The sequence below is a fragment of the Lampetra fluviatilis genome, chromosome 33 (assembly GCF_964198595.1).
Source record: "Lampetra fluviatilis chromosome 33, kcLamFluv1.1, whole genome shotgun sequence".
NCBI classification, from domain to species: domain Eukaryota; kingdom Metazoa; phylum Chordata; class Hyperoartia; order Petromyzontiformes; family Petromyzontidae; genus Lampetra; species Lampetra fluviatilis.
In genome coordinates, this window is record NC_136307.1 from 6,678,144 (window position 1) to 6,704,360 (window position 26,217).

Genomic DNA, 26,217 nt, shown 5'->3' on the forward strand with positions numbered 1-26,217 from the left:
GTTGACCGGCTAAAGAATGATGCCCTCACCTGGTTTAAAAGGCACAAACGTTTTAAATCTACAATCACACTGCGGCATTATATTCATCTTAGCACATATTACAGCCAGCTATGGCTGCAGGGTTTTTTGGTGGTACATGTTGTTTATGTCGTTTATTGTGAACATTCCGTCACAGTTCCTATGATCACTGTTACATTTGCTTTCATGGCTTTATTTTGGTGATTTCGAAAAGTTCATTGGTTTGGCCATGTTTGTTGTAGTACAGAGTTAGTCTGATGGCCTTAATCTAAATTGTCTTGTGGTTGTTATTACTCTCAGGTTTTTTCGGTAAAGTCACGTAGGTAAGCTTCAAATCTAGAATTAGTTGTTGTTTGACTTGCATCCCACTGGGATTTGTGCACACAGCGTTGGTGTACGGTGGGTTTTCTGCAATATTTTGCTGTCTTTTTTTGGATTTTCTGTTTGCACTTGGTCACATTGACTTTAAGATGTTTTCTTGTTCATGTTTTTGGTTTTTGTTTGTTGCGGTTGCACCCGATTCAAGAGCCGAATGGCTCACAGGGCTATACCTAATCAATGATCTTGAACCAACATACAATTGTCCTGCCTGGTTTTATTTTTAACTAGACTTACTACCCGGCTTCGCCCAGGACTTGGATTCACCACGCACGGCCGCCTTTGTCTCCCCAGTGGCGATGTTCACACGCCACACCAGTTACTCGTTTGAGGCTGAGTCGACCTAGGGGAGGGCCCAGGACCGGTTCAAATAATCGTCACCGGCCGTGAGCGGGAATCGAACTCGGGACGCCGGGTTCGATTACGCAATCGCTGCCCCGCCCCCCCTACCACCACACAGGATAAAGACAAAGATCCCCCGTGTAGCCTGTGAGACTGTAGGGGGCAAGTGCTGTTAGCGAGCACCTATGAAGGCCGGCACGGCACACGAGGGGGTGGGTGGCCAGCACCACGCCCGGTGATGGTAGATGTTTCTCTCTATCTCTCTACTTTGGCACCACGGGGGGTCCCACGTTGGTTGCCCAACGCAGACGCCACGTGGCGGTGGTGGTGGTGTCTTGTTTTTGTTTCCAGCGAGTGTCTCCTGCCCCACTCACCCCCGCACCATTCCGTTCATTAATCATTCATTGCATAAACTACCGTGGCTGGCAAGGGTTAGCAGATGCAGCTGTTATTAACCAAGTCAAATATATCTCGTTGTTTTACAAGTACTGTTATTCGCATGCGGCCGCTTGGTCTTAGCAAAGCGTTTGAAATATGCATTCCCGGACGAAGGCTTTGCACGACTATTATTTTTTATTTGACCAGCTAAGGCTGTGTAGATATTTTTCAGAGGCGACCTGGCCACAAACGATAACGCAACGAAGTGGCTTTTCACGTGGAAATTTATAGCAGCCAAATAATGTAAATAATTATTTACAGATTATAATTTAAACGCATGTTGCTAAAATGTGGAGGGGAAAACCGGAAGATCCAGATAAAAATCCATGCGAATTCCAAATATATCGACGCCAGGGTCGGGATCGAACCCACGACCTCCTGTCTACAAGGCGAGATAGTTAACATCTCACCCATGCAATATCTCCCACGAGGATTCTGCGATGAAAAATTCACATTGCTTCCACCTGCACATGTGCCGATTTCTTCACTCAATCTCGTGGATGTCCTCTAGGATGAGTTACTTTTCTTGACCGGCCACCATCCGACATGTCATGCTCAAATTGAGACTTAACATAACAACACCTTTAACCGTCTTATGTCCTCTCCTCTAATTTACGTGTTCCTCTTGCTTTCCCAAAAAGCAATTCAAAACATGCACCTATACATCGCGTATTTGAGCACTTTTCAACGATCCTAAAGAAATTGTTCAATAAGTGCATACTACCGATGACATTTTAGAAACACGGTCATTAGAGAAGATTCAATCCTAAAAACGACAACATGACGACGTAGCAGCCAAGTCTATATATATTTTTGATAAATTGCTTACCATTGTTACTTATGTTCTATACAACGATGACAATGACTGTTATATGACGTATTGTTGTATGGTACAACATCGTAACGTCTGCTGTGCCTCCAATACTTCAGACTGACTCAGACTGAAGTATTGGAGACTGACTCTGTATGAAGTATGACCAAATAATCCTCACGAACCACCTGGTGTAGAGAATACTCATTCAGTAGCGGATTGTCAGACTGCTGAAAATGTACTCAAAATACAAATACCGTACAGCAATACGCATTTCTGTGGTTAATATTCGGATATTTGGGCCATGATATATATTCCCACAACCGAGGCCAAACAACCAATTAATATTGACACGCTGATGCAAGACTAGTAATGAAAATATTATGGTGTTATTAAATATGCCAAAATTTACCCAGTTTTGTTTGAGATGTTTATTCATCAGCTGTGAAACTATGTATACCCTAAATGTTGACACAAAGTGGATTTCAGATTTCCAAAAGTAGATTTTCCAAGTTCAGTTAATATGTAGTGTCACATAGCTACAAAAATAGCATCTTCAAAAACACAATTTTGTTTAAAACATTGCAATGCCAATTGAACGGAGAGTTAATTATTCACATGGTACTACGACCCACATCGCAAAGGGGTTCCCTTACAGCAATACTGGCAATTCACCAGCACAAATTTTACTGAGACAGTGTCAAAACCAATGCAGTTTGCGTGTCTTGAGTTAATGCTACGGAGCTGTAAGACCTTTGCAATGCGGAGAGATGGATAAAGAGACTGATTATTTTGAAAACAATCTATAAACGTAAGTTGTCTTCCTTAAGGGTATGACAAAATCACCTGGGCCTTGCACGCAATCTCACGGCTGCAATGGAAAACCACCATGCAAACATGTTAGCAGAATGCATTCCTACATCATGGGCAGCAGAGGACATTGCAAAGGCCACTGTAATCATGTGCACTTCAGATTAGCACGGATGCCTACGTACAGTGCGAAATAAATTCAACAAACATATGCAATTTTTGTACTTCAATGCCTCCAGGTCTATTATGCTTCTCACGGTCACAAACACGCACCGAATTAAACTTGTATTGTTAAAACATCCATATGGTGTAAGGTGGCCTTTACGTAGCAGTGGAGTGACAAAGAGCTGTACATGTAATGCCGTGTATAACCGCAAAAACACTCAACATACTGAACTTAATCTGAAAGCTCACGAAGCCACACAAATCACCATCACATGTTTATGCACCATATAAAAAAGCACGAGATTATGCTTTATTCCCACACATGGTAAAACAATCACAAAAATGCTGTTTCTTGCAAAAAGCAAACGCTTGCTCGACATTACAAAGGCATTAAGCAACCGTGCAGCAATCCTTCATCACAATTGCAGGTCACAACCTTTCAACCAGTGGCAAAGTTTATGATGAATATTGTAAAAATTAGCTATTATAGCATAGCTCAGTATTCAACGATCTAAATAATAGCATTGCAGTACATAGTTGATTAAGGATGAAAATCTGTTTAACAGACGTGTCATTATCCACCAAAAAATTGCCAGCGATTCAAACTTAACACAACCGTCATTTATTTATTTAGAACCAGCTAAGTACCTGCTGGAATACAATATATTCTCTGTTATCAAGACCTGGATGATTATCCCACTGATATAATATTTTAGTTGCATTTGTCACATGACAATGGCAAAAAAGCATACATTTACAAATTCCATACTCCTTTTATTGGCCACGTAACAGCAGGTAGCATACACTTTCAATGCTGCACAAATTTACTGCACATCTGTGGGATTCAATCCTATGAAAGCAGTTTTATTTTTGAGCATGCACTACACCCTGCAATAGTACAGCCACATTGACGATTACAATACTTTGTTTCATAGCAATTTCTTACACTGGGTATTTTCTGGTTAACACCATTGCGATCGAGTCATGGTTTGTAAATGTTGAAAAAAAGACAATAAAGCCTCAGCAAATTTTAAAATACACTATTTTACAGCCACAACTTTAATATAACATTCACAAACCTAGACTGAATAATGGTATCTAACATCTGGTAAACAGATACATGTTTAACATGACACAATACAACCCATAATAATGAGTTGTGAACCATGAACATAGTATGCCTTATTTGTCCAGCAAAATATAATCGCCCACCGTTTTGTGCAGCACTGAGGACCTGGCAAAGGTATGAAGATGACCATCTTTTCAAGTTCCCATTCATAACATCAGTGGTACAGTTCAGCATGTGCAATTTATTCTATTTCTAGTAATTTATCGAAGCATTCTTGAAGTTGATTTGTCGACATGGCAGAGAAAACCCTGTATTCATTGGTTTTTAACTGCTACATTTTCACTGTCCATTTCCTGCGGACGAGTTCCTTTTTACAATGTAGATCCTTTTGCGAGCACACTGCTCTATCAAAAGGAGCTTCGCACAATACTCCGGAAAAAAATCCACACTTGTAGGGATACCAAGTGTTCCATCTTAATCACTTGGGAAAGTTCCTGCAAACGTCATTTTAGACGTTCTCTTCCATCTGACTGGGATTCTCCGAATTTCCAATGACATTGCGGAGACGTCGGTGGTTTCAGCACACAGCCATTAATAGATCACTTTGTCCATGCTTTCCGTGTAAAGCCAGCTGGAGCGGAAGCCCTCCGATAGCTCAATAATTTCAAAAAGTCGCAGATAGTCTCTGGGCGACACTGCGCCCGAGGTCGCTTCTGGTGACAGCCCAAGTTGTGCCATGACAAGTGCACCACTCCCGGGATTCCAGAGGCTGGAGAGAAGCACACGCATCCATCCACACGTGCAAGTTAGAAATGTTCATGACACCGTAAACTATACACTTTTTAAAGCTTGTAATGAAACCTTTATTATGATACAGAATGATTAATTTTTCCAAAAACCTATATTAAAGGCTTCAAATACAACAGATATGACAATAATTAAAGTTACAAGCAATGTAACCATCAAAAGAGATTACCAATAGTTGTTTGCATTACATATACAGACATACATGAAGCAGTATGTCCACATAGGCTGCAATGAGTTAATAGGGCTCGTATTGTAGTTCTGCCAGGAAAGGCATGGAAACCATTTGATCAATATGGCTCTTGTTCAAGAGAGCAAGTCCCTAATAGCAACACAAGTGTTTTATATTGGATTATTTTTAAATATCCGTTATCATGCCCTCACCCCCCATTACAGACAGATGGACAGATTTATGCATTAACATTTTCAACCCGAGTTGGAAAACATGAATTAAATTGACAATATAGGTCTCCTCCGACATCTGCAAATATCTCAAAGGTGCCTCTCACTTGAGTATATCCTCGAGTTTTTTCCTGCGCCGAGAGAGGCAGTGATTTATCATGGCCATGAACCGGTCCATGCTGTGGTAGTTAAGGACACTGGTGATTTCACGCCTTGGGTTCAGCTGCATGAGGCATAGCTTTTCTCCAGCCTGGACCTGCTAAGTCAGATGAAGAGTTGCATGTTTTAGCATACGACTACACAAGTTTTTTTGCGGTTGTTCTGTATAGTCCCGATGTGCTTTCGGGTTGTATAACATGTTGCTCGGCACGATGTCTGACATTTCTCTCTACATGCTGGGAGCTTTGTAAATGAAAGACTAAACTCAGTTCCTGAAGCACACAGCATGTAGAGTAGGATTTCAAACATCAACCCCAAAACCACATCAGAGAGCTAAATTGGCAATTGAGTTATAGAAATACGCATGTGTTGCAATATTAATAAATGCTCAAAATTTTAATGCAAACTGGAAGATTAACTTTCAATGCCGTACCCTCGCTTACAACTAAAACACAGTGTGTAATTGTAATAGGTGGCACAACATGAAGCACATGTATCTTTCACTTACATGATTTGAAAAAAAGTCCGTTTTCAGGGCTTTATTTGAACATGTCACCACTGAAGTCAAAGACTCCTGAAATCGAACATAGGCTCATAAAATAACTTTCCACGACATACGGTTTATTGTGCATTATTCCACAACTTTTCGGTTGCCATGTAAATAAAGTTAATATTTAGCATGTAAAAAAAATAAACAAGCTGAAAAATCACTGATGCAATACGGACATGATTTGAAACCACATGCATACGCAAGTTAAGCATTACTCACGTTGTACATACGTTGGTGCAGTCAGTAAATATTTAGTTTTCACATATTGAGATTTATACAAAAGGCAACACCTGAAACTACTACACGGGCTGGACATGTCATCGAATGGTGTTTACACATTCTTTAGAATAATTGAAATACTAGTAATTGACTAGTAATGATCACAGTAACCTGTTTCTTTCCTGCAGGGCATCCAATTCACCAAAATTTGTAATGAACTTCACTGAACATTAAAGCATGAAAAGATGTAAAGTTTAAAGTTCCAAGGATATGAAAGCACAATAGAAACAGCTCACCTGGTAAATCACTGTAATGTCACTCATTATCTGCCACAATATGCTGAGTGAACTGTAATTCTTGCCGCCAGGAGACGATCTGATTTTCTGTACAAAAAAATACACCATTAACTTGATACCTCTGCACACCAACAATACATTTGAGGTATTTACCATAAAAAATGTTCGCACGTATTCCATTATGTACAGTGAATCCCTGTTTAACACGCATTTGCATCACGCGTTTTCGCTTTAGTGCGTTTTTTTAAACAGTTTTCCGCTTAACGTGCACCGTGCCCACTATAATGCAATCCTAGCGTGTGACGGACTACTTTTATGAGCGGCATGGGTGTTCACAGCGTTGTTCGGTGATGCCGGGAGCTGGTACTGACTGTACTGATGCGCGCTGTGGTACACAATGTGCCGCCTTCCTCTGCCTCACTCTTTGTTCCACATCTTTGTGTGCGTAGCGTCATTTCACCAATTGTGAACTATCGCTGTCGCTCTCTCTCATCTTGTTCACTCGCCATATCTCTCTCACACATACTTTATATTTAAATAAATGACCGTCACAAATATCATTTTTTATAGAACTACTATATAAACACAACACATTTACAAAGAAAGATGTAAAACAGTGTACTGTCAAATGAAAACGATCTTAAAATTACAGGCTGGAACTGCACCCCCCCGCCTTTACCCATGATTCCTTATGGGATAATTACTCGCGCTGAACGCGAATTTGTTTTATGCGGCAAATTACAGAAACCTCAACCCCCGCGTCAAGCGGGGACTTGCTGTCCTGGGACGTGGTCACTTAAAACTGCATTGTATTCAAATATGCAAAACATCGATATGGATTTTTTTGTGCCACGCAATGTTTTTCTGTGGTAATTACCACACCAGTTATATTTTTTAAATATCTCTCAAATTCACTCCAATTAAATTGGCACTAACAAACAACACACATGCCTGCCATATGTTAAGTTTGTTATTATCAAGGAGTGCAAGCCAAAGGTCAGTCTCCCTGCTCATACGAGCATGAAGGCAATTCCACATTCCCATGAAAGGCACTGGGCTCTCACCACAAGACAACCACGGTTATGACTCTACAGTGTAGTCATAATAATAATAGGGTTTTTTTTCTGGCAACAAAACTGAAACCTTTTTACAAAGGAGGTCTAATGATGTAGATGCTTACCCCGAGCCCTAATTACTTTCATAGTGCATTGTCTTTAAGCTGTACGCCTTTTGGCGTCATCTGGTCGAGCACCAATTGAGACGAGGCTCAAAAGAAAGCTGTCTCTGGTGTGGACCAATCAGTTTCAAGGACAATGCATATATTATCAGAGTGTGTTTTTTGTTTGAATTTTGATTGCAAGTATTGTGGTTAATGCAGACATGAATCCTTGTAAAAAGGTTTCAGTTTTGTTGCCAGAAAAAAGGGGAAAAACCCTATTATTATATTTTGGTACTAGCAAAGGAGGTATAATGAGTGTAGTCATAGATCATACGGTTGGCTGGCAGTGGCTGTGCATCCTACCTGCAATTCTCTCTCGCTTATGAACAAGTTGAGCTCCACTCTTCCAAAGCGAAAGACCGAGATTCCCTGAAAGGCGGCATAGATGAGCCTCCAAAGGATGGTACGAGGGTTCCTCAATGGCAGAATGCCCACCAGACGAATGGGAATCTCTGTGGAGAGCAGGCATTGTGATCAGCATGATATGGCACATACAGAAATCATGAACAATTTTTCCTAAGCTGTGGCATATAAATATTCGAAGACTTGAGAGAAAAGGTTGGAATCACTTTTAAAACGTTTGTGTTGTAGTGCTATTTGTTATATCAAAAATAATGTAACTTATCAAAAACCACCTCAATGAATTTCAACACTTTTGGGAGGGTCCTGTATTGGGATGTTTGGCGAGCTCTTTTTAAAGAGGTGTTTTTAATCTTGTAGGCAACAGGAGCACCCGGAGACAACCCACACAATTCCAGGTGCTAACACTCAAACGTTTGTGAATACAGTTAACAAACCTACTGGCTGTACTGTCATACACTGTCCACATGCAACGCCACCAACTTGGCTTACCATCATTCCAAGAGCACTCTTTAAGGCCCAGCTGGACCTGCAGCTGCTTGGAGCTCATGAAGGGTGGCCGCAACAGCCCATCATGGGTGTCCAGCTTGAAGACATCGCAGTGAAAGAGGTTCATGCGCCCTTCCGCACTTTCCTCCAATTCCTGGAATAAAAAAAACATATTTCGGCTGTCAAAAACACCACGAAGCAGCAACACGCTTTCAATAAAATACAGCACAAAGTTCTATTTTTAACCTGAGGCGCTGTGATTGTTTTCCCACTGGACAGGTCGAGTCCAACTGCAAATCAGCAGGTGCTGTGTGCATCCACTGCTGAACAATGCTGCCGCAATGCTTGTTATGCCAAAAACGGCACAGCATTATATTGTGGGGCTTTGGAAGAGATAAATACCATTTCAAATGGACCAAATCTCACGGAAATATTTCAGTAGTTTGATTAAAAAACGCCTGTCACTGCTGATGCAACACTGAATGTCGAAACAGGTTTAGTTTGCTTAGATTGAACCAATGCGGCTGAAATTATGAACTCTAAAAAGGCATTGCAGTTGACAGGAAGTGTAAAAAACACTTATTTTTCATGTGGATGGACAAATTTATAAAGATATGTCTGCTTATTTATTTTGTTGCTTATATGATCCGCAACATTAAAGTAATATGGAACATTTATAATTCAGGTAAGCATAAAAAATGTACCGTCGTGTAATGTTTCGTGTTGTTTTCACAAACATCACATGCTTTAGTTTGAGTGCTTTTAAATAGTTCAAGTTTACAAAACAAATTGCCTGGGGTTACCAGATATTATACAACAACCGCCATTCGCCACTAAGTGCCGGTGACGTCACCGCGGCGCTTGTGCCAGGCTATGTACATATATTGAGTAGCCAGGAGGGGGCGATACAGCATCGCAATAATATATATTTTACGCAACATTGACCCAGGAACACCTGAGTCTCGAGACTCTTTTAGGAGGGTCCGACTAAGTTTGTTGTCGGGGCGATGATTGCTGTGTTTTTCCAATAGATCATCGAACGTGAATCAGCCCTTGTAACGTGTCTTGTTAAAGCCCATTTGCCAGTTTCAAAGATGTAATTTACCTGTGGATGTTCTCTGTCCAAGTGTTCCTCTTTCAATGTAATTCCAAGAGATACCATTAATACAGATCACAAAAGTAGCAATTCGCCCGCATTTGTTTGTTTTATTAGAAATCTGATTCCATTACACACATAAGGCTGAATCTACAATGCGGAAACAGCTTTGTGGATCTCATGTTAAAAGGCTCACCTGCAAGGGAGGAAGAAACAACTTGTCCCGTTCCAGTACCACCACTCGATTGGCTCCAGAATTAAGGAGTGCTCTTGTTAAAATTCCAGGCCCTGAAATTTTTTATAGAAGCAGATATTTTTTAGTTAACGCTTCAGACAGCTTAAAATTTAAAATCACATTCCCCAAGCAATTTATCGTCTTCGGACTTGCCCACCAGCAAACTTGATGAGTATGACCAATATTGCCATGAACTTAATACATTTACGTGCAACATTTTAAATGTAAAAAAAAACTGTTGCTAGAATAAAAAGCGCAAAGTTGTTTGAAAGCCTAAATGCCAAAATATTTATGATACAAACTCATTCCACAGCACATATACACACTTATGTGTGTAATGGAATCAGTTTAACTTTCAAGTTGTATTAAAACTGCTTTCAGTTTCTACAATAACTTACAGGCCAGTTTAACATGCAGGCTTTCGTGACCAATATTACCCTTAAGAGTTTTTTTTTGCGTTAGATCGTGTCAATATGAATGTGTCGTTAAACCCGTTCACCCGACACAGCCAAACCTTAATAATTGACTTTGTCGGGTGGTGGCGGGTTTAACGACGCATTTATATTTACGTGATCGAACCCAAAAAACTCCTATTGTAAACTTACAGGCCTTTTGTCAATCCACTCCTGGACAAAGACATTCCAGTTTCATGTCAGTCACGGAGGTTGTTTCACCCGATACCTCTGCACACTGATCAGTGTCGGTTGGTGCAAGAGAAGTGACGTATACGACCAGTTTATATATCGTTCACCACTGATGTTAGCCATGGCCGGAAATAAAATTCGGTCACTCACAGTCAAATTCCAGTGCTCTAACCATTGCATTACCACTCCCCACAATGACATTAAGCATTTAAAATAGGGCCAGCGGTGAAAAATCCACTTCCATGGTAGTGGCAGGTCTCTCCACAGGACAACCACTATAACATACTTTTCTCCAAAAGCAATGAGCTAGAGCCTTATCCCTTTTCCCTGGTGCTGTTGTTGTTGCCGGGGAACCGACCTGCAGAGCAATCAAACACGACGGCCTCGTCACCCTCGTTGATCTGCAGGGCTTCAGTGATAGAGTGGGCCACGCGCGGCTCCGTGATGAAGCAGCGCCTGGTATTCAGGTCGCCCACTTGGTTCACCACCTCCTGCAGCTCGCTGCCATCCGGGTAGGAGAGGCGCGAGTGTGACGTGCCGCGCAGACCTTCCACGTACCACATGGGAAGCGAGCCTGTCACCGCCGACAACGGCCTTAACTTTCCAGATCCTGTGAGATCGAGAGAGGGGTTTAGTTAGGTGCAAAAGTGCTTAGACTCAGCCCTGTGTGTGGTGTATAAGGCCAAAAAACAATGAGTACCCAGACAGAGTTATGACCCCAAAGAAGCCAGACATGGGGAGAATTATAATTCCAATGTTAATTGAAATTACATTTACAATTACATTGTGACTTCAATTCATTATGAATTTTACAAATATACATTTGCAATTGCGCCAAGGTTTGGGAAAAAAACCTCAAGCTGTGTACAGCGTAGTCGTAAAAATGAGAACCACTTTGTGGTAAGCCAAACAAGATAAAGAAATAGATAATGTATTTACAACCATTTAAGCAGGTTATCCCCTTGAACGTATTGGTTTTCTCAGGGTAACCTATCACCTGCCAAATACTCACTCAAGCTTATGATCAAACATTCCAATACAGGCTAAAGAGTTCTCAGACTCGTAATTATATAAATTCAATCATTCAAAAATTGGTTCCTGGCATAAGATTATAGGATTTGCACCACTTGCTTTGGATAATCAAATAAAATTGAGAACCACGCAATAATAATTTGTTGATCGGTACAACTGGCATTTTTACATAATTTACAGAGTCGTTAAACAGTAGTGTAAATGATATAGTCCTATGACAGGGCACATAAAATGTCCAAGTGAAGAATGCTAACGTGAATGGGGCGGGGACATCACCAAGCCAGTGCTTTTTGCGTTTATTGCGAAAGTTCATGGTTCGAATCCAATAGGCCGCCCTGGTCATTACTGCAGTATATAAAAATCAAATATTCGGAGTGGACGTGAGAGGTTCCCCGACGTCATTCGAAATGAGTAGGCCATTGTGTGCCTGTGTCATGGTCAAAATTAGGCAAATTCGAAACATCATCCAAATTTGGTTTACACATGGGAACAATGTCCTCGACGGTGAAACTTCTGCAAACTACGTGAAACGCAACACCTTCATGACTGTACTCGATCGTTACTGTGTTATTAATATCTACAGGAGAGACGGTGACAGCCTGCCTGGTTATCTAATGGCCTCAATGTATTAATTTTATACTGCATTGCAATGTTGGCCTATTTTGAAAGCATACTGCCAGGGCATTAATTTGCCAACAGGCTGTTTTAAGATCTACTTTACTGCGAACAGCAAACGTTGGCAGCAAATTGTTACTTAAAAATGTATTTAGAATAGGCACGCATCCAGACCACGTTAATGCTTTACACGAATACACTTTAAAATTAAGATCAGTCATCACACATGCTTTATTCACTGCTGGATGAAGGCCTTCGCTCGTCGTCGTTATCCCTCACGGCCTGAGATACAAAAAATCCATCTCGCTCCTGCACATAAGCAGAACTGGACAATAGTGAAAAAAAAACTCCACAGCTCATCGGATTTCTCCAGTCTAAATAAAGATTCTGATTCTGATCACATCGCTCCCTGCCACTGATGACTATGCCCCCTTATTCAAGTCCGAGATTAAGACCAATTCCCCCTCTGTAGCAGACTTACTTCTCCAATAACACTCACCCCCCCCCTATGGTCGCTCTTTCTCCTCTGCTGCTCCTACTGTCTGGCATTCCCCTCCCCCCAAGGCCTCCCTCTGGCCTGTTCACAAGCCCACACTGTGAACACTTTCCCCGCACTTCTTCGTCTTAGTTTCAACAACTCTCGTGGTCGGCCCCTTCTCCTCTGCTGTTTCAAAGGTCTGGACCTTCCTCCTTGCCCGTATTGCTGACTCCCTCTTCCACTTTTAAGTGCAGGCCTTAAATTATGTTTCCCATAGATAACTTTTGTGCTATTACCTCCGATGACCTCCTATTCCCCTAACTCGGTCCCCGTGACCTAGGGAATTGCAGTACCCGTACCCCCTTTCCCGTCGTGTGGTTTCTTGATAGAAAAAGAGACACTTCACCCTAAATGGGGTCCTGCTTGTTATTTACGAAGGACACATGGGGGGCACGGCGTTCAACGAAGACTTTTTCACGTAAAATTAAATGACCCAAAGTCACTCGGAATACGCCCGATCCATCTCGTCAAACCTGAGCCTGGACAGTACTTGCGAGGGTGACCCCCCCAACCATCCAGTATTCCCAGCCGCTAGGCTGTCGGAATAATAGGGCAGCAAACTCAACTTTGCCTCTCTCTATCTCTCTCTCCACCGTATGTTTCTGCTCGATACTCTCCGCATTTAACCAACAATAGGCGTTGTTGACCAGCCAGAAGCGTGGTCAAATAACCTCTACCACTCACGCAGAGGCCCTTCACCGGCCGACTGACACAACACGACTGTACACGGCACATGGTTGATTAGAAACCACCTCTGTCGCAGCCTCGCTGCATCACAACACCAGCGAGAGACATTCCACGTTCCCACGACGAGCAAACACTTTGACTCACCGAATCGCCTGCACGATGAGGCCCTGGGAGTCGGCAGCGGCCGCGCGCAGAAGCCTCGACATCGACACCCGGCAAGCAGCGAGCCCAGAGGCAGGCTGGAGCTCCTCGACAGCATGACGAGCGACAACGACGAGTCACACGCTACAGATTAATTCGCTCCACTCGTTACAGCGACGACGCCGCCGAGCGAGGCCTGTCCGCCCCCAGCGTCCCAGTCAAGGGCATGGCGTCAATCGAAAGCCACCACCAGCACCACGTGCTTACATCACCACCGCCACCGTCGCTCGCTCAATCTCTCACCGCCTCTCCTAATCACCGCGCATGTTTAGCCGCGGTAGTATGGTAGAGTATAGCTTGATTTTTATGTATCGGAGTTACGTAAAGAAAAGCCACGGTCGCTTCGCTCGCTCGAGTCGATTGTACGGTGGCGAGGCCGCCGCCGCCGTCGTCGCCGCCGCTCTAAACGCAAACGCGAAAAATGAACACCACCCCCCACCGCGCGAGCTCCCGTAGCTTGATTTGTTAGATCGCATAGGCGGCCGCGACGTTCACGTGGGCGAGGCGTCGCTCAGCGTTGTCGCCAATAGCGGAGTATACCTATGTGCATTATGAGATTCAAACTGATAAACGTGCACTTCGCACAACGAAACTAATAATAAACGCACGCGACTGCTGTGGGTTGAGTTACTGTAGCCTCGATGGTTTAAAACATTTACCCTGCGTCCTTTCCTGTGGAAGAGGTATGTGGATGACACTTTCGTCATCTGGCCACATGGCCTCCCAGCATTGAACCACCTCTTGGACCACATCAATTCTAGACACCCATCCATCAGATTCACCATGGAAGTGGAAAAAGACGGTAAACTACCATTCTTGGATATTCTGTTTGAGAGGAGGCCTGACGGATCCTTGGGACATTCTGTCTACAGGAAAGCCACCCACACAGATTCCTACTTGAAACCGGATTCCCACCACCACCCATCTCAAAAGAATTCTCTCATCAAAACGCTATACCACAGAGCCCATGGCATTTCTGACAAACACCACCTGACCGGTGAATTAAGGCATGTACATCGGGCCCTCAGGATGAACGGATACTCTGACCGTACTATCCGCCAAGCTGTCTCTCCCACCACACAGAAACAGCCACTTGAAACTCCGACCAAAACCATCACGTTACCATACATAGCAGGCGTGACCAAAAAGATCTCCAAAATTCTAAACAAACATAAGATCCAAGTCCGATTCAGTACAGTGCATAAAATCCGTGATCTGATTCCATCTGTGAAGGATGTCGTTCCTGACTTACAGTATCCTGGAGTCTACAAATTGAGTTGCATTTGTGGTGATTGCTACATTGGAGAAACGAAACGTCATGTTTCTGATCGTGTCCGCGAACACAAGTCAGATCTGAAACACGGCAGAACTGATTCTTCTGCCGTTGCCGATCATTGCTACAACTCGGTGGGCTCTCATGAAATTGTCTTTTCCGAGACCAAGGTTCTCTGCAAACCTCCCGGCTACCATCAAAGGTTTGTACACGAAACCATAGAAATATACAAACACAGACATAATTTCAACCGTGATGATGGGTACAAACTTAGTAATCATTGGAAAGATGTTATCAACCACGCAAAAAAGACTTAATTACACTTTTTTGGACCATCTTATCTGACAGGCACTATTTTACTTTACCGAGTGTTAACATCCCCAGTTATTTTTTGGCAGTGCTCTCTTCATTGTTCAGCCAGCATTGGTATAAACATGGGCATTTTCGTTCTTTTGTCTATCATGTGTATCAGGCCTCCCCTCCCCCTCTCTGTCCATTGTGTTGGCGTGTGCAGCAGCAACCGCGTCCAAGCCGTCGTCCATTGTTTTGCCCCCCCTCCCCCTCCCGATGCGTTGTGCTTAGCGCTCCGTGCTGTCTTTGAGCCCCGCCCCCCTCCTTCCCGATGCGTTCCATTCATTGGCTACCACATTCTGATGAGCCCCCCCTCTCCTCCCCCCTTCAACTTGCTTATAAGGGATTACTTCTTGAATCATTGCCTCACTTAATGCAGCTAATTCGGCTGTGACGGTCCCACCTGATGACGGAGACTTGTGTTGCCTCCGAAACGTCGTGATTTTTGTTTTTATTTTATTTTCATTAATTTTGATGTTTTACCTACGTGACTTTACCGAAAAAACCTAAGAATATGATTCCTTGCAGTCACGAAAGCTTCAAATCTAGAATTAAAACATTCTCTATAATGGAGCTGTTTTTTTTAGTTAATGTTGTTATGAGTACTCTTAGGTTTTTCGGTAAAGTCACGTAGGTAAAAAATAAATAATAAGAATAAATAATATAAAGAAAATAATTAACAATAGAAATTAAATACTTATTTTTATAAAATAATTAGTTTATAATTATTTTATTTCTATTATTTATATTATTATTATTCTTTTTACCTACGTGACTTTACCGAAAAACCTAAGAGTATGAATCCTTGCAGTCATGAAAGCTTCAAATCTAGAATTGTTATGAGTACCCAATTCCCACGTTTCCCCTCCGTCTTAATATTCGATAGGCGCGTGTGTGTGTGTGTTGTCACTCACTACATTTGTACGGCACAAATCTGCGGAGCGTCTTATATAATATGGCGTTAGTGCCCAAGTTGGCCACTGTACGTATTCTACGTGAGCTGGCATTTAAAAACATTTAATTCGCATCAAGTCTAACCAGTCCCTCCAGAAAAACGCGGAGTTTTTTGGTGATTGTTGCGGGCAAAAATCGTTGATTATGCGGCACGTTTTCTTAAAAAATGCGATGGAATATGCGGGATATTTATGCAATTTTATGCGATTAAATTGCGGGAACTTGCAAAAATTGCGGGAACTTGCAAAAATTGCGGGAACTTGCAAAAACTGCGGTTTGATGAAAAAGAGAAAAAAAGTGATTCCCCCAACACCCTATTCACTAGGCTACTACTTTAATGTAAAGAGTCATTTCTTATTACTTCCTATGATAAGCAAGCATACTACATCACAGAAAGTGCTGGGAATATTTAAGTTCTCATCTTGTTTTATTTCAGACCTTAACAAACAGATGGCTCAAACTTACAAAACATTGAGTCGAACAAGTTCTGTAGCTTTACAAAATGAATATGCTACAACTTCTGTAAAAATGAATAAATAAAATATTAAAAAATAAAATGTGTGCTTCCTGTTTTACAGAGGTAGCTATGCAAAATAATTTGCCCCCACTGTCATGTAACACACTGGGGAACTGCTTTGCGCGGTCTTTTGCGCTGATGTTTGTTGGCAAATGAGAGATTTGCGGGCTTCATCATGGTTTCATTGGCATCGCGGGGTTTGCAGCTTTTCAATGATGTCGCGTAATGAGTGACGTCACTTCATAACGTTCCCATGGCAACAGGGAAATGGCTGCGCTTGTGTGAAGTAAACGCAACATTTTTCAACTTTCTGCTAAGATATATGTGACTTTTTGCAACGAAAATGCGGGGATTATGAAATCATGCAAGCCCGCATATTTTGCGCGCGGAAATCTGCAATTTATGCGGCGAAAGTGCGGCGTATTTGAAAAAACGCGCCCCCCGCATAAATATGCGGACTTTGGCTAATTTTGCGTGAAATCTTGCGATCGCATAATCGCGTTTTTCTGGAGGGACTGTCTAACGGTGCAAAGTGCAGCTTTCCAACTTCATAGCTGTCAACCCATACGGTTTACCCAGTATTTTTGTACAGGGAAATAGAATTTTCAGGTCCAGACGGCGTACAGATGTTTCAATACGGGCAAAAACATTGTGTTTTGTCTACTTGTGTGTGTTTCTCCCTTGTGATGGGAGATGTATAAGGGACACGGGGTGACCAATAAAGTCTGAATTGGTCTGTAATAAGGGTTGACGGGTGTGAATACGGTGCGATGCTTGCAGTGGATGATGGGGAGGATGGTTATAAGCTGCCAAACGTCCTGGTGTGGCCGTGCCATTCCCCGTGATCTCAGAAAAGCTGTCCCGGTTTCTCCTATGAAGCTTCCCGCTCGCCATGCCCTACAGGCGACGAGCAGTGAGTGACCAGGGCTCTCGTCAGGCAGGTCATGCGAAGCTTATACTGGTAGGAACCTCCTGGGTTCACCAGCCCACAGGGGATTATTGTGTCCGTCCGTCGTGCATCCAAAAATGGGAGGGGTGGGGCTGGTGGAGAGGGGAGGGTGGGGATGGGCTGGGTGGGGAGGGAGGGGCTGGGTAGGGAGGGGAGGATGGGGAGGGGCTGGGTGGGGAGGGTGGGGAGGGGCTGGGTGGGGATGGTGGGGAGGGGCTGGGTGGGGAGGGTGGGGAGGGGCTGGGTGGGGGTGGGAGGGGTGTGGCTGGGTGGGGAGGGGCTGGTCACCCCGTGGCGCCCTTATAAAACTCAACGTTTAAACCACGGGGTAATCAGTCCCTCCCCACCCAGCCCCACCCCTCCCACCCAGCCCCTCCCCACCCCACCCTCCCCTCTCCACCCAGCCCCACCCCTCCCTTCTTTGGATGCACGACGGACGGACACAATAATCCCCTGGCCAACACAGGGGCAGTTTCTTCATTAGGGCGATTGGGCGACGCACCACCAATGTCATTCAACCACAGAGTCACGCTAGCCGTCACTGTGCCTCTGGATATAGTCCAATCAGCGTCATGCTACGTTCTGTGGAGTACCGCCTCTTTTTGGGCGATTTCCCTCCAGCTGAGAATCGCCCCGAGTGGTCCCATAGACTTACATTCAAAGATGTTTTTTTTCGAACGGGGGCGCTGCAATGCATTCTCTATGGCTTCCGGGAGGGCTCGCCCTAACGTGCTTACGTCATCATACGTGCTTACGTCATCATACGTAAGCACGTTTCATCCAACAATATAATTTGTCGCCACCTAGTGGAATCTTTAATAAAAGAAACTTGAGTGGTTTGTTTTAATAGTGAGTATAGAAACAAACAAGATGTATTGTAAGAGTCACTTTATTTTTCATTAATATTAAAGAAGTGAAGTTGCCTTTACATGCTTAAGCTGTTAATTTATCCATTGCATGGGTGGACCTTATCCTTATCAATCATCCAGACATTTGCCCCCCCTGAGAGATTTTGCAGGAGCCACCACTGGGCCAACAATTGTCTCGCTGATGCCTGTCAGTTGGTGGCATTTGTTCCTATTTGAAGGTGGCCTCAGACAAGAGGGCCGCAATGCAGTCCTGCAGGAACTGTTGGTGGCTTTTGCTTCATGCACGAGGACATGCACTTTAGGTATACGTTTATGTGTGTTTGAAACTTGTGATTTTCTGGCCTGCACCGTTTTATGTTCTGATGGGGGTTTATCGTCATTTAGATATTTGTTTATCGTTGGCAGCCTTTACAACATTTGAACGCGTAATTAATGATTTGCACAAAAAAACAACACCAAGTGAATCATTTTAAATGTGATCCCAGCATTTTATTACACTCGAATATACAGTATTGCGTACACTTTTTGCCCATTGTTTAACCGTTTTACTAATGCTTTCGGAACATATCCCACACAACACTAAATGCATATGAATTCATGCAACAAACACATATCTAGTTTTGCACAATGATACATCGCTGCTTTCCCAATTATGTCCGTGTCTGACTACCTCCCAGTACACTTATTAAGACCTCTAAGCGTAAATTGCTGTTAACATGGGGCCAAGACCTCCAAAAGGCATCTGTGTATTTTTTTTGAATGATATCACCATGACTTTAGTCACAAACAATGACATTGCAAAAACACTGCAAACGTAACTCACCATTCAATGAACCATGAATTGCCAACAATGTACCATGTTCGCGTTTCAAAAACACACCGTTGTGAGTGGTCAGTCAAAGCATTTCAAATTATAGCCACCAACCATGTTTCCACCTCAGCATAAGTGCTGGAAAATCAGAAACATTGTCCAGTCTTTTGTCATATCTAGTCACAGTCCTATGAGCGTAGCTTGTATAACCTGCTTGCTGGGTTTTTTTCTCTTTCCCAGGCTTCTTCCCAGGCTATATTCAAGTCTAGAAACCGTGCTTCCTTTATACAACTCATCAGCTGTTTCTCAAGCTTGGTTCCAGCCCTGTAATAAGTGCTTTGTCAACGAAAACTCAAGTCAGTCTGACTGAATAAATATAAATACACAGCAAATGTTGTGAACTTCAAATTACACAGGGGTTGTCAGTTCTTGGAAAATAGGAGGTTGTGCCATGGAAGTTTAAAAAAAGACAACCCTGCTGTATATATGAATATTTAGATAGGACAGTGTGTGACACGCATATGCAAACCCTCACATATAAGGGCTCATTGAGATGGGATACCAAAGCTTGTGCTAGTCTCATGCAGCTATACAGTATTGTGTGAATGCCACTGAAAACATTAAGACAGCAAGTCAGTTACCATAGGAGCAGTAGCGTGGGAATTGAGTGTGCAGACGGTGCATCTGCTGGGCTCAGGCGCCGAGCTACGTAGAGGAGGGAAGATGGCCAGGTGGATCCCCATTTATTCATTCCTTGCAATAGGGCCCATGCCAACCACTGCATAGGGGCTAAGTTATTGTCTACAACAGAACCTTTTCTAGCAAGGGCGATATTATACAATCACGATGCTAGGATGCAGCGATGAATAATAGGGATGGGTAACTGGCCAAGTGGTAGGAACGCTTGCTTCCAACGTCACAGGTTCATGCTCCTGTGGTGTGCTTTTTCCACGGCAGTGCAAGGACATTCCATTATATGCTCAATGGATAAACCAACTGTAATCTAATAAGCAGGATTCCCTAATTATATATATATAAACATAGCTTGTATGATAAACACGCCTTGTGTTGCTTATTCAAGCTATGATTTTACGAGACCTCGGAAGCCAAGCAGAGTTGAGTCAGTTTAGTACTTGGATGGGCGACTGCCTGATAATACCAAGTGTTGTAAGCATAAGGTCACCAGGAGATGGCAGTAGAGCAATGGATTCTCGACTCTTAACTGAACTTTGTAATGCTCTCTTTTCTGTATGAGGTTTTCTCCAGGTACTCTAGTTTGCTTCAACAGGCTAATCATTAATCGAGTTAGATAAACATCCCAGAAGGTTCTTGAGACTGAGTGAAACGTTCCTGGGCAAACAGAGGACATGTTTATGTTTAAGCGTACATATGCTTAGATGCATCTTATAAATACTGCAATAAATACCAAAGAATGTACAACATTTGGCTCCATTGGAAAATAATTAAATGAATATGCGTTTGATAACATTAGTTGTTTATCAGTTTATGATGCTTGTGGATATCAATTTGGCAAGCACTGCAGTACATAATAACTGTTCTGCTGCAAAGCACAGCTGCATATGACAGCACATGCATGGCATGTTTGCACTGCTGATTGAATGGATGCTGTAAAAAAATCTCACCTAATAAATTATGAATCACAATGCTTTGAAAGCATTCATATTCATATAACACAATGTTTAAGCGTTAAGGAAAGCAGATAGGCTTGGCCAGGACACATCACTGAAAGAGATGATGTCTGATTGATGGTGATGGAATATCAGCCAAAGGAGAGAGCACGCCGGATAGGATGACCCATCGAGGAAATGGAGCGATGAGATCAGCTCATATGCAGCTGATGGACTGTGGCATTGCAGGACCTCATAAAGGACAATGACATTAAGGAGAGGCCGTCATCTGTTAGTGGATAAATGATCACTAATGTTGATAATATACAGCATATATGTTTGGGGTGGTTCAAATGTTCGGGGTGGTCCAAAGCATTTGACAGCAATAAATTAAATATTAACAGAATACGATGATGTGAATGCAATTATTTAATTGTCATATTTTAAAAGTTCATATATAATATTCAAAAAAGGCAAAAACATTAGCCCAAATGATTGTTCGGTTTGTTTCAAATGAAGCCGAAGTTTTTGTTTTATAAATCATTTTTCTTTTTTTTCAATTGTGCTCTCAGCATCATATCATGAGATGAAATGTCCATTCACAACTTTCGCAGAACAGCGCACTGGTTATAGAAAGGACTACAAAAGCAGATATAATATAACTACTTTTGAGATCCCTTTCAGTGCCCTCTTATCGGCACTCAGGGTCCTGAAATACATGCCCCACTATAGAGATGTGTATATCACTTTCTTAACTCTCAAGGATGTCGCCAAATTTAATGAAAAGCTAAATTTCACTTTGTGTTTTTTCGTGCATTATTGACCAGGTTGAAACCATACATTCACTATATTTTAAAACCCAGTTTAATTAGTGGAGGCTAAAATCTGGATTCAAACCCAGGATTCCAGCCAGCTCTAACCCCTGAACCATCTGGCCTCCTCTTCATTTATGACTCTTAAATGTTTTCACCACTTGTCATTCGGCCCGTGAACAGAAATTTGGGGCAATGGTACAAAATGTTGACTGGGAGGCCTCGTCATTTTCTATGAAAAAATAAAAAAAAAATCTTATAATTTGTTTGGGGGTCCCCCTGAGCTTGGAGTACCAGTAGAAGTTGTACCCCATTCCTAATCTCTCACAAGGCTTGCCTGTCATATACTGTAAACACAAGTACCCAGATGGCACTTTGACAGACATTCTCATGTCACGATTGAAGGGTTGGAACAATCCCGTTCGGGATTGACTCAGCCCATCATCCTTATGGGGTTGATAAAATAAATGCCGTACAACTTCATGGGACGTAAACAGTGGTTGTCCTATGGATATACTGGCTCTGCCATGGGAATGTAGAATTTGCACCGCTGACACGGGCCTGGCAGTAGAGATGAGTGCCACCCCAATGCTAGTTTAAGCAGGGAGGCACTCAACTGTGAATGCTACAGATGTTATGAACAGGTTCCTCAGGTGATTATAAATTAAACAAACAACAAATAGAAGTTTACATTTGTATACAGTACTGTGTATAAAAATGAATTAAGAAGTCACATTAAAAAAGTCACTTTCAAAAGAGAGGGTACCTTGGATTGTTCTTAGCTAAAGTAGCTAGTTCATTCAAATAATGTACACCAAAGTTGCGACTGATACCCATCATAGGAATGTGGAATTTCTGCCAATGGCTCAGTACCACCAAGGGAAAAGATTGCGACCACCTCATTTCCGCAGGGAGACAATTTTATCTTTAGATTTTTTGAGTGTTTTCCATCGGTCAACGTTTTGCAAGGCAATATCTGTCATAATAATGCAATGCCGAATGAAAGCAAGAACGCAAATTGGATCTATCGTGTTATTACCATACTGTATATATGTACTCGAAGTCCTTTTTGGTTAATATATGCAAAGCATCAGTATAGTCTCATCTATATCATATACCTTATGTTCATGGAAATATTTTCCGGAAGGTTAACATTAAATACATTTTGTGCGATTTAGCAGGAAGTCAAATACTGTAACATGATATCCACATTTAACAAAAACTTTTCTGAATAATATAAAGCCTAAAAGTGTCACACCTAGTGACGTGAGACCATTACAGTGTATGGTTAAGTATTGCCATATAGCGACGTGGCCTTCGTCTTATTTAAAGGTGTTCAGCTCTACCAGGTAGGGGTGGAGAAACTTTTTCCTTGCCGAGGGCCGAATATGACTTTCAAACAACTTTTGGCATAGGGCCACACGTTAACACACGCCTTAGCGTTATTCAATAACAGTAATAGAATTACGGCTCACTTTTACAGGTGAAAAGACTGCTAAAATTAGAAACGGCGTTGTTTGCCAAGTTGAAACATCTTCCCCTCTAGTACCCGATTCGTGCGGCTAAAATGCTGGCCTCGTGTGGCAACCAGTCCGTGGGTTACCCCAACGCTGCTCTCAGTATATGTCTCTCTAACTCAGTGTTCTTCATTGCAAGGCCCGCGGGCCACTCACGGCCCCTGGTGGCCTTTAGTGTGGGCCCTGGCGTGCTGCCCCCGACAGTCAGAGGTCGCAAACGGGTTTTGATTCCTTACCCGTACCCGGCCGCATCAGGGTCGCAAATGGGTACCCGTACCCGGTACCCGTTCCCTACCCGTACCCTACCCGAACTGAGTGACAAACGGTTACTCACCAGTGACTCACGGCCTACCGGTACCCGGCCGCACCAGGGTCGCAAACGGCTACCCGTACCCGGCCGGGTATCGAGTAGGGTACGTTTGCGACCCTGGTGCGGCCGGGTACGGGTAGACCGTGAGTCACTGGTGAGTCACCGTTTGTCACTCATTTCCCAACGTCTTGTCTCTTTTCACAATTCAAGTTCCTAGAATCAACCCACCCGCGCCTGCAACATGACTTCATCCCAGAGGTCGCAATCAGGTACCCGATACCCGTACCCTACCCGTACCCGGGTACCCGTTTGTGACCCTGTTGCGGCCGGGTTTGGGTAAGGAATCAAAACCCGTTTGCGACCTCTGGTCCAGGCACATGACGGCAGACAGGGGGTACCAATGTATTATTTGCACCCAGGGCTCATGACAACCACGCTACGCCAGTGCCCCCTGCCTGCGTGAGCTGGAACTTTAGCACGTCACTGGTAAACTTGTATCTTGATAACCGATGTCACGAAAAAATCAAAGCAGATTATAGAGTTTCGGGAGTTGATTCGGGTGAGGCTGATCGATTGAGACTCCGTGTGGCAACAGGAGGCGGGCTTTAGGAAGTACAAGCTATGTATTTCTCTGCATCATCACACAGAAATGAAGAATTTTAAATTGGCAAGCAATATGGAAAAGTCTGTGAAATACAGGACAGGGGAGTGATCTTACCTCTGGCGAGACTGTGAAATATGTACTCATTGTGCCCCAACTTGGTTGTAGAATCCCTAGAAGTGGCCCTTTAATGCCAGCATAATTGCCCCATAGGTGTTGTTTTTAATTGGTATATTCTCTATTTAACACGTAGTAGGCTTTCACGACCAATATTATCCATAAGAGGGTTTTTTGCGTTAGATCGCGTAATTGTAAATGTGTTGTTAACCCCGTCACCACCCGATGCAGCCAATTAGTAAGGTTTGTCACGTAAACAAAATATGCCAATTAGTTACTAGTTCAGTACACCCGGTGTGTTGGAGAGTAAACCCACATCATTTGCAATTCGAGTACGACGTTTCGCTGGTAATTACAACCAGCCTCATCAGGGCGACAGCCAGAATTGTGGAGAAATCCTCCAGTTTCGGTCTTCTCTATTCATCTGTGTGTGTGTGTGTGTCTCTCTTTCTCTCTCGTTCTCTAGCTTGTTGGGTCGCGAGAAGTGGAAGGCAATCTTCGACGAGTTTTCAGAGACCGGCTCTGCGTCAAACACAGCCACACACAACACACGCACACATAACGCCATCACAGCCAGCATAACCACCGTGAACAACGTAATACTTACTGAATCCGTTTAATTAACCACCCAGAGGTAATTGCAAAACAACGACGTCACACATCCGACTCACTGGGGACTGAGGAATGGACAGAAACGTGAAACGATGTTGGGAGCTTGAGCGCTTGAGTTGATTGATTTTGGCCCACGTGCTCTTGGTCACGGTTTGTTTTTGTTTATTTGTGGAGGGTTTTCTTGTTTAACCTTTTCTGTGATGTTCGTTTTTTGTACCGTGAGACGTTTGTACGGTTGGTCAAAATTCTCAGCGGTTTTAAGATGCAATTTGCATGAATGACACTATATATGAACGAATTATTATATTTGAACATCGATAGAAAGTAAGATATCATGCACATACGCTTTAGGTTAATGGACAAAAACAATCAAATGGGAAAACGCTTTACCATACAATACTTTAGAAATAAGCGAATGCACGCGATATTAAGAATGCATTACTAGTTGTGAAAATTTTAACACGTAGGCTTTTGCGACCAGTATTATTCATAATAAAGGTTCTTGGGTTAGATCGCGTAAGTATAAATGTGTCGCAACTCTCCACCACCCGACACGGTCAATCAGTAATACAATTTGAATTCACTCTTCAAACACACCGGTGGGCTGAAGAAGTAACTAATTGGCGTTTTAAAAAAGAAAACACATATATTAAATCACGACGTTTCGGAGGCAACACAAGCTTCCGTCTGATGGCCAAAGAGTATGGATCCTTGCAGTCACGAAAACTTCAAATATAGAATTGGCGTTTTGTTAACGTGACACATTTCTTACTGATTGGCCGTGTCGGGTGGTGGAGGGTTGCGACGCATTTATACTTACGCGATCTAACCTAAACACCTTTATTATATTTGTGAAAATGTCAGATTTGTGAACCTCGATAGAGATTTACAGTTACACCAGGCAAAGCTATGGCACTGGGTGTAGCTGGTTCATTGTTCACAGGGGATGGGAGCTTGTGAAGGTCGGATATGTGGCATTGTTCCGTACATGAAGATTCCAAAACAATACATTTCAATAAAAGCATCATCTGTTTTGCCAACTATTAAAACAATGCAGTGCCTCATAAGGTGTTGTGGGCTGTGCGGGAGTGAGCAATAACTCTGGGCGGGTTTTAATTACTGCAGCAAATGTTGGTAGGTTTTTTTTGCAGATCTATAGCATGCACTCAGGATTAATATAGTCAGTTATAATTCTCCTCAAAAGAATATTAACCGTTTTCAAACAATGGGGGTTTAATTTCCTTCCATTTTAAGATTCAAATACACTACATTATTGATCGTTAGATTATATTGCATACATACAGATATTGACCCTTTTG

General features: G+C 42.8%; 2 protein-coding genes across 7 annotated transcripts in view; both read right to left on the reverse strand.

The window, feature by feature from the left end:
- Positions 1–3,226: 3,226 nt before the first annotated feature.
- On the reverse strand, positions 3,227–14,005 carry TFB2M (transcription factor B2, mitochondrial). Of its 3 annotated transcripts, none has more exons than XM_078871959.1 (9): positions 13,521–14,005; positions 10,863–11,051; positions 9,822–9,913; positions 8,533–8,683; positions 7,984–8,132; positions 6,462–6,548; positions 5,905–5,970; positions 5,345–5,496; positions 3,227–4,800 (listed from the first exon to the last, which is right to left on the reverse strand). In XM_078871959.1, the coding sequence occupies exons 1-9, from the start codon at positions 13,633–13,635 to the stop codon at positions 4,623–4,625; spliced, it is 1,179 nt and encodes a 392-aa protein (XP_078728085.1). In that variant the 5' UTR covers positions 13,636–14,005; the 3' UTR covers positions 3,227–4,622. The 3 variants fall into 3 exon arrangements, with proteins under 3 accessions (XP_078728085.1, XP_078728084.1, XP_078728083.1); XM_078871958.1 differs by having other exon boundaries at positions 3,232–4,800; positions 5,345–5,493; positions 10,863–11,114; positions 13,521–14,004; XM_078871957.1 differs by having other exon boundaries at positions 3,232–4,800; positions 10,863–11,114; positions 13,521–14,004.
- Positions 14,006–21,727: 7,722 nt separating this feature from the next.
- Positions 21,728–26,217, reverse strand: part of LOC144944008 (regulator of G-protein signaling 7-like) — a 126,345-nt gene continuing 121,855 nt past the window's right edge. For all 4 annotated transcript variants that reach the window (XM_078871977.1, XM_078871976.1, XM_078871978.1 and 1 more), the window contains one exon: positions 21,728–24,808. Coding sequence is in view for 1 of the 4 variants with exons in the window: in XM_078871978.1 (XP_078728104.1) it covers positions 24,749–24,808 (60 nt within the window). In the remaining 3 variants the exon portion in view is untranslated. The remainder of the gene's footprint in view (positions 24,809–26,217) is intronic.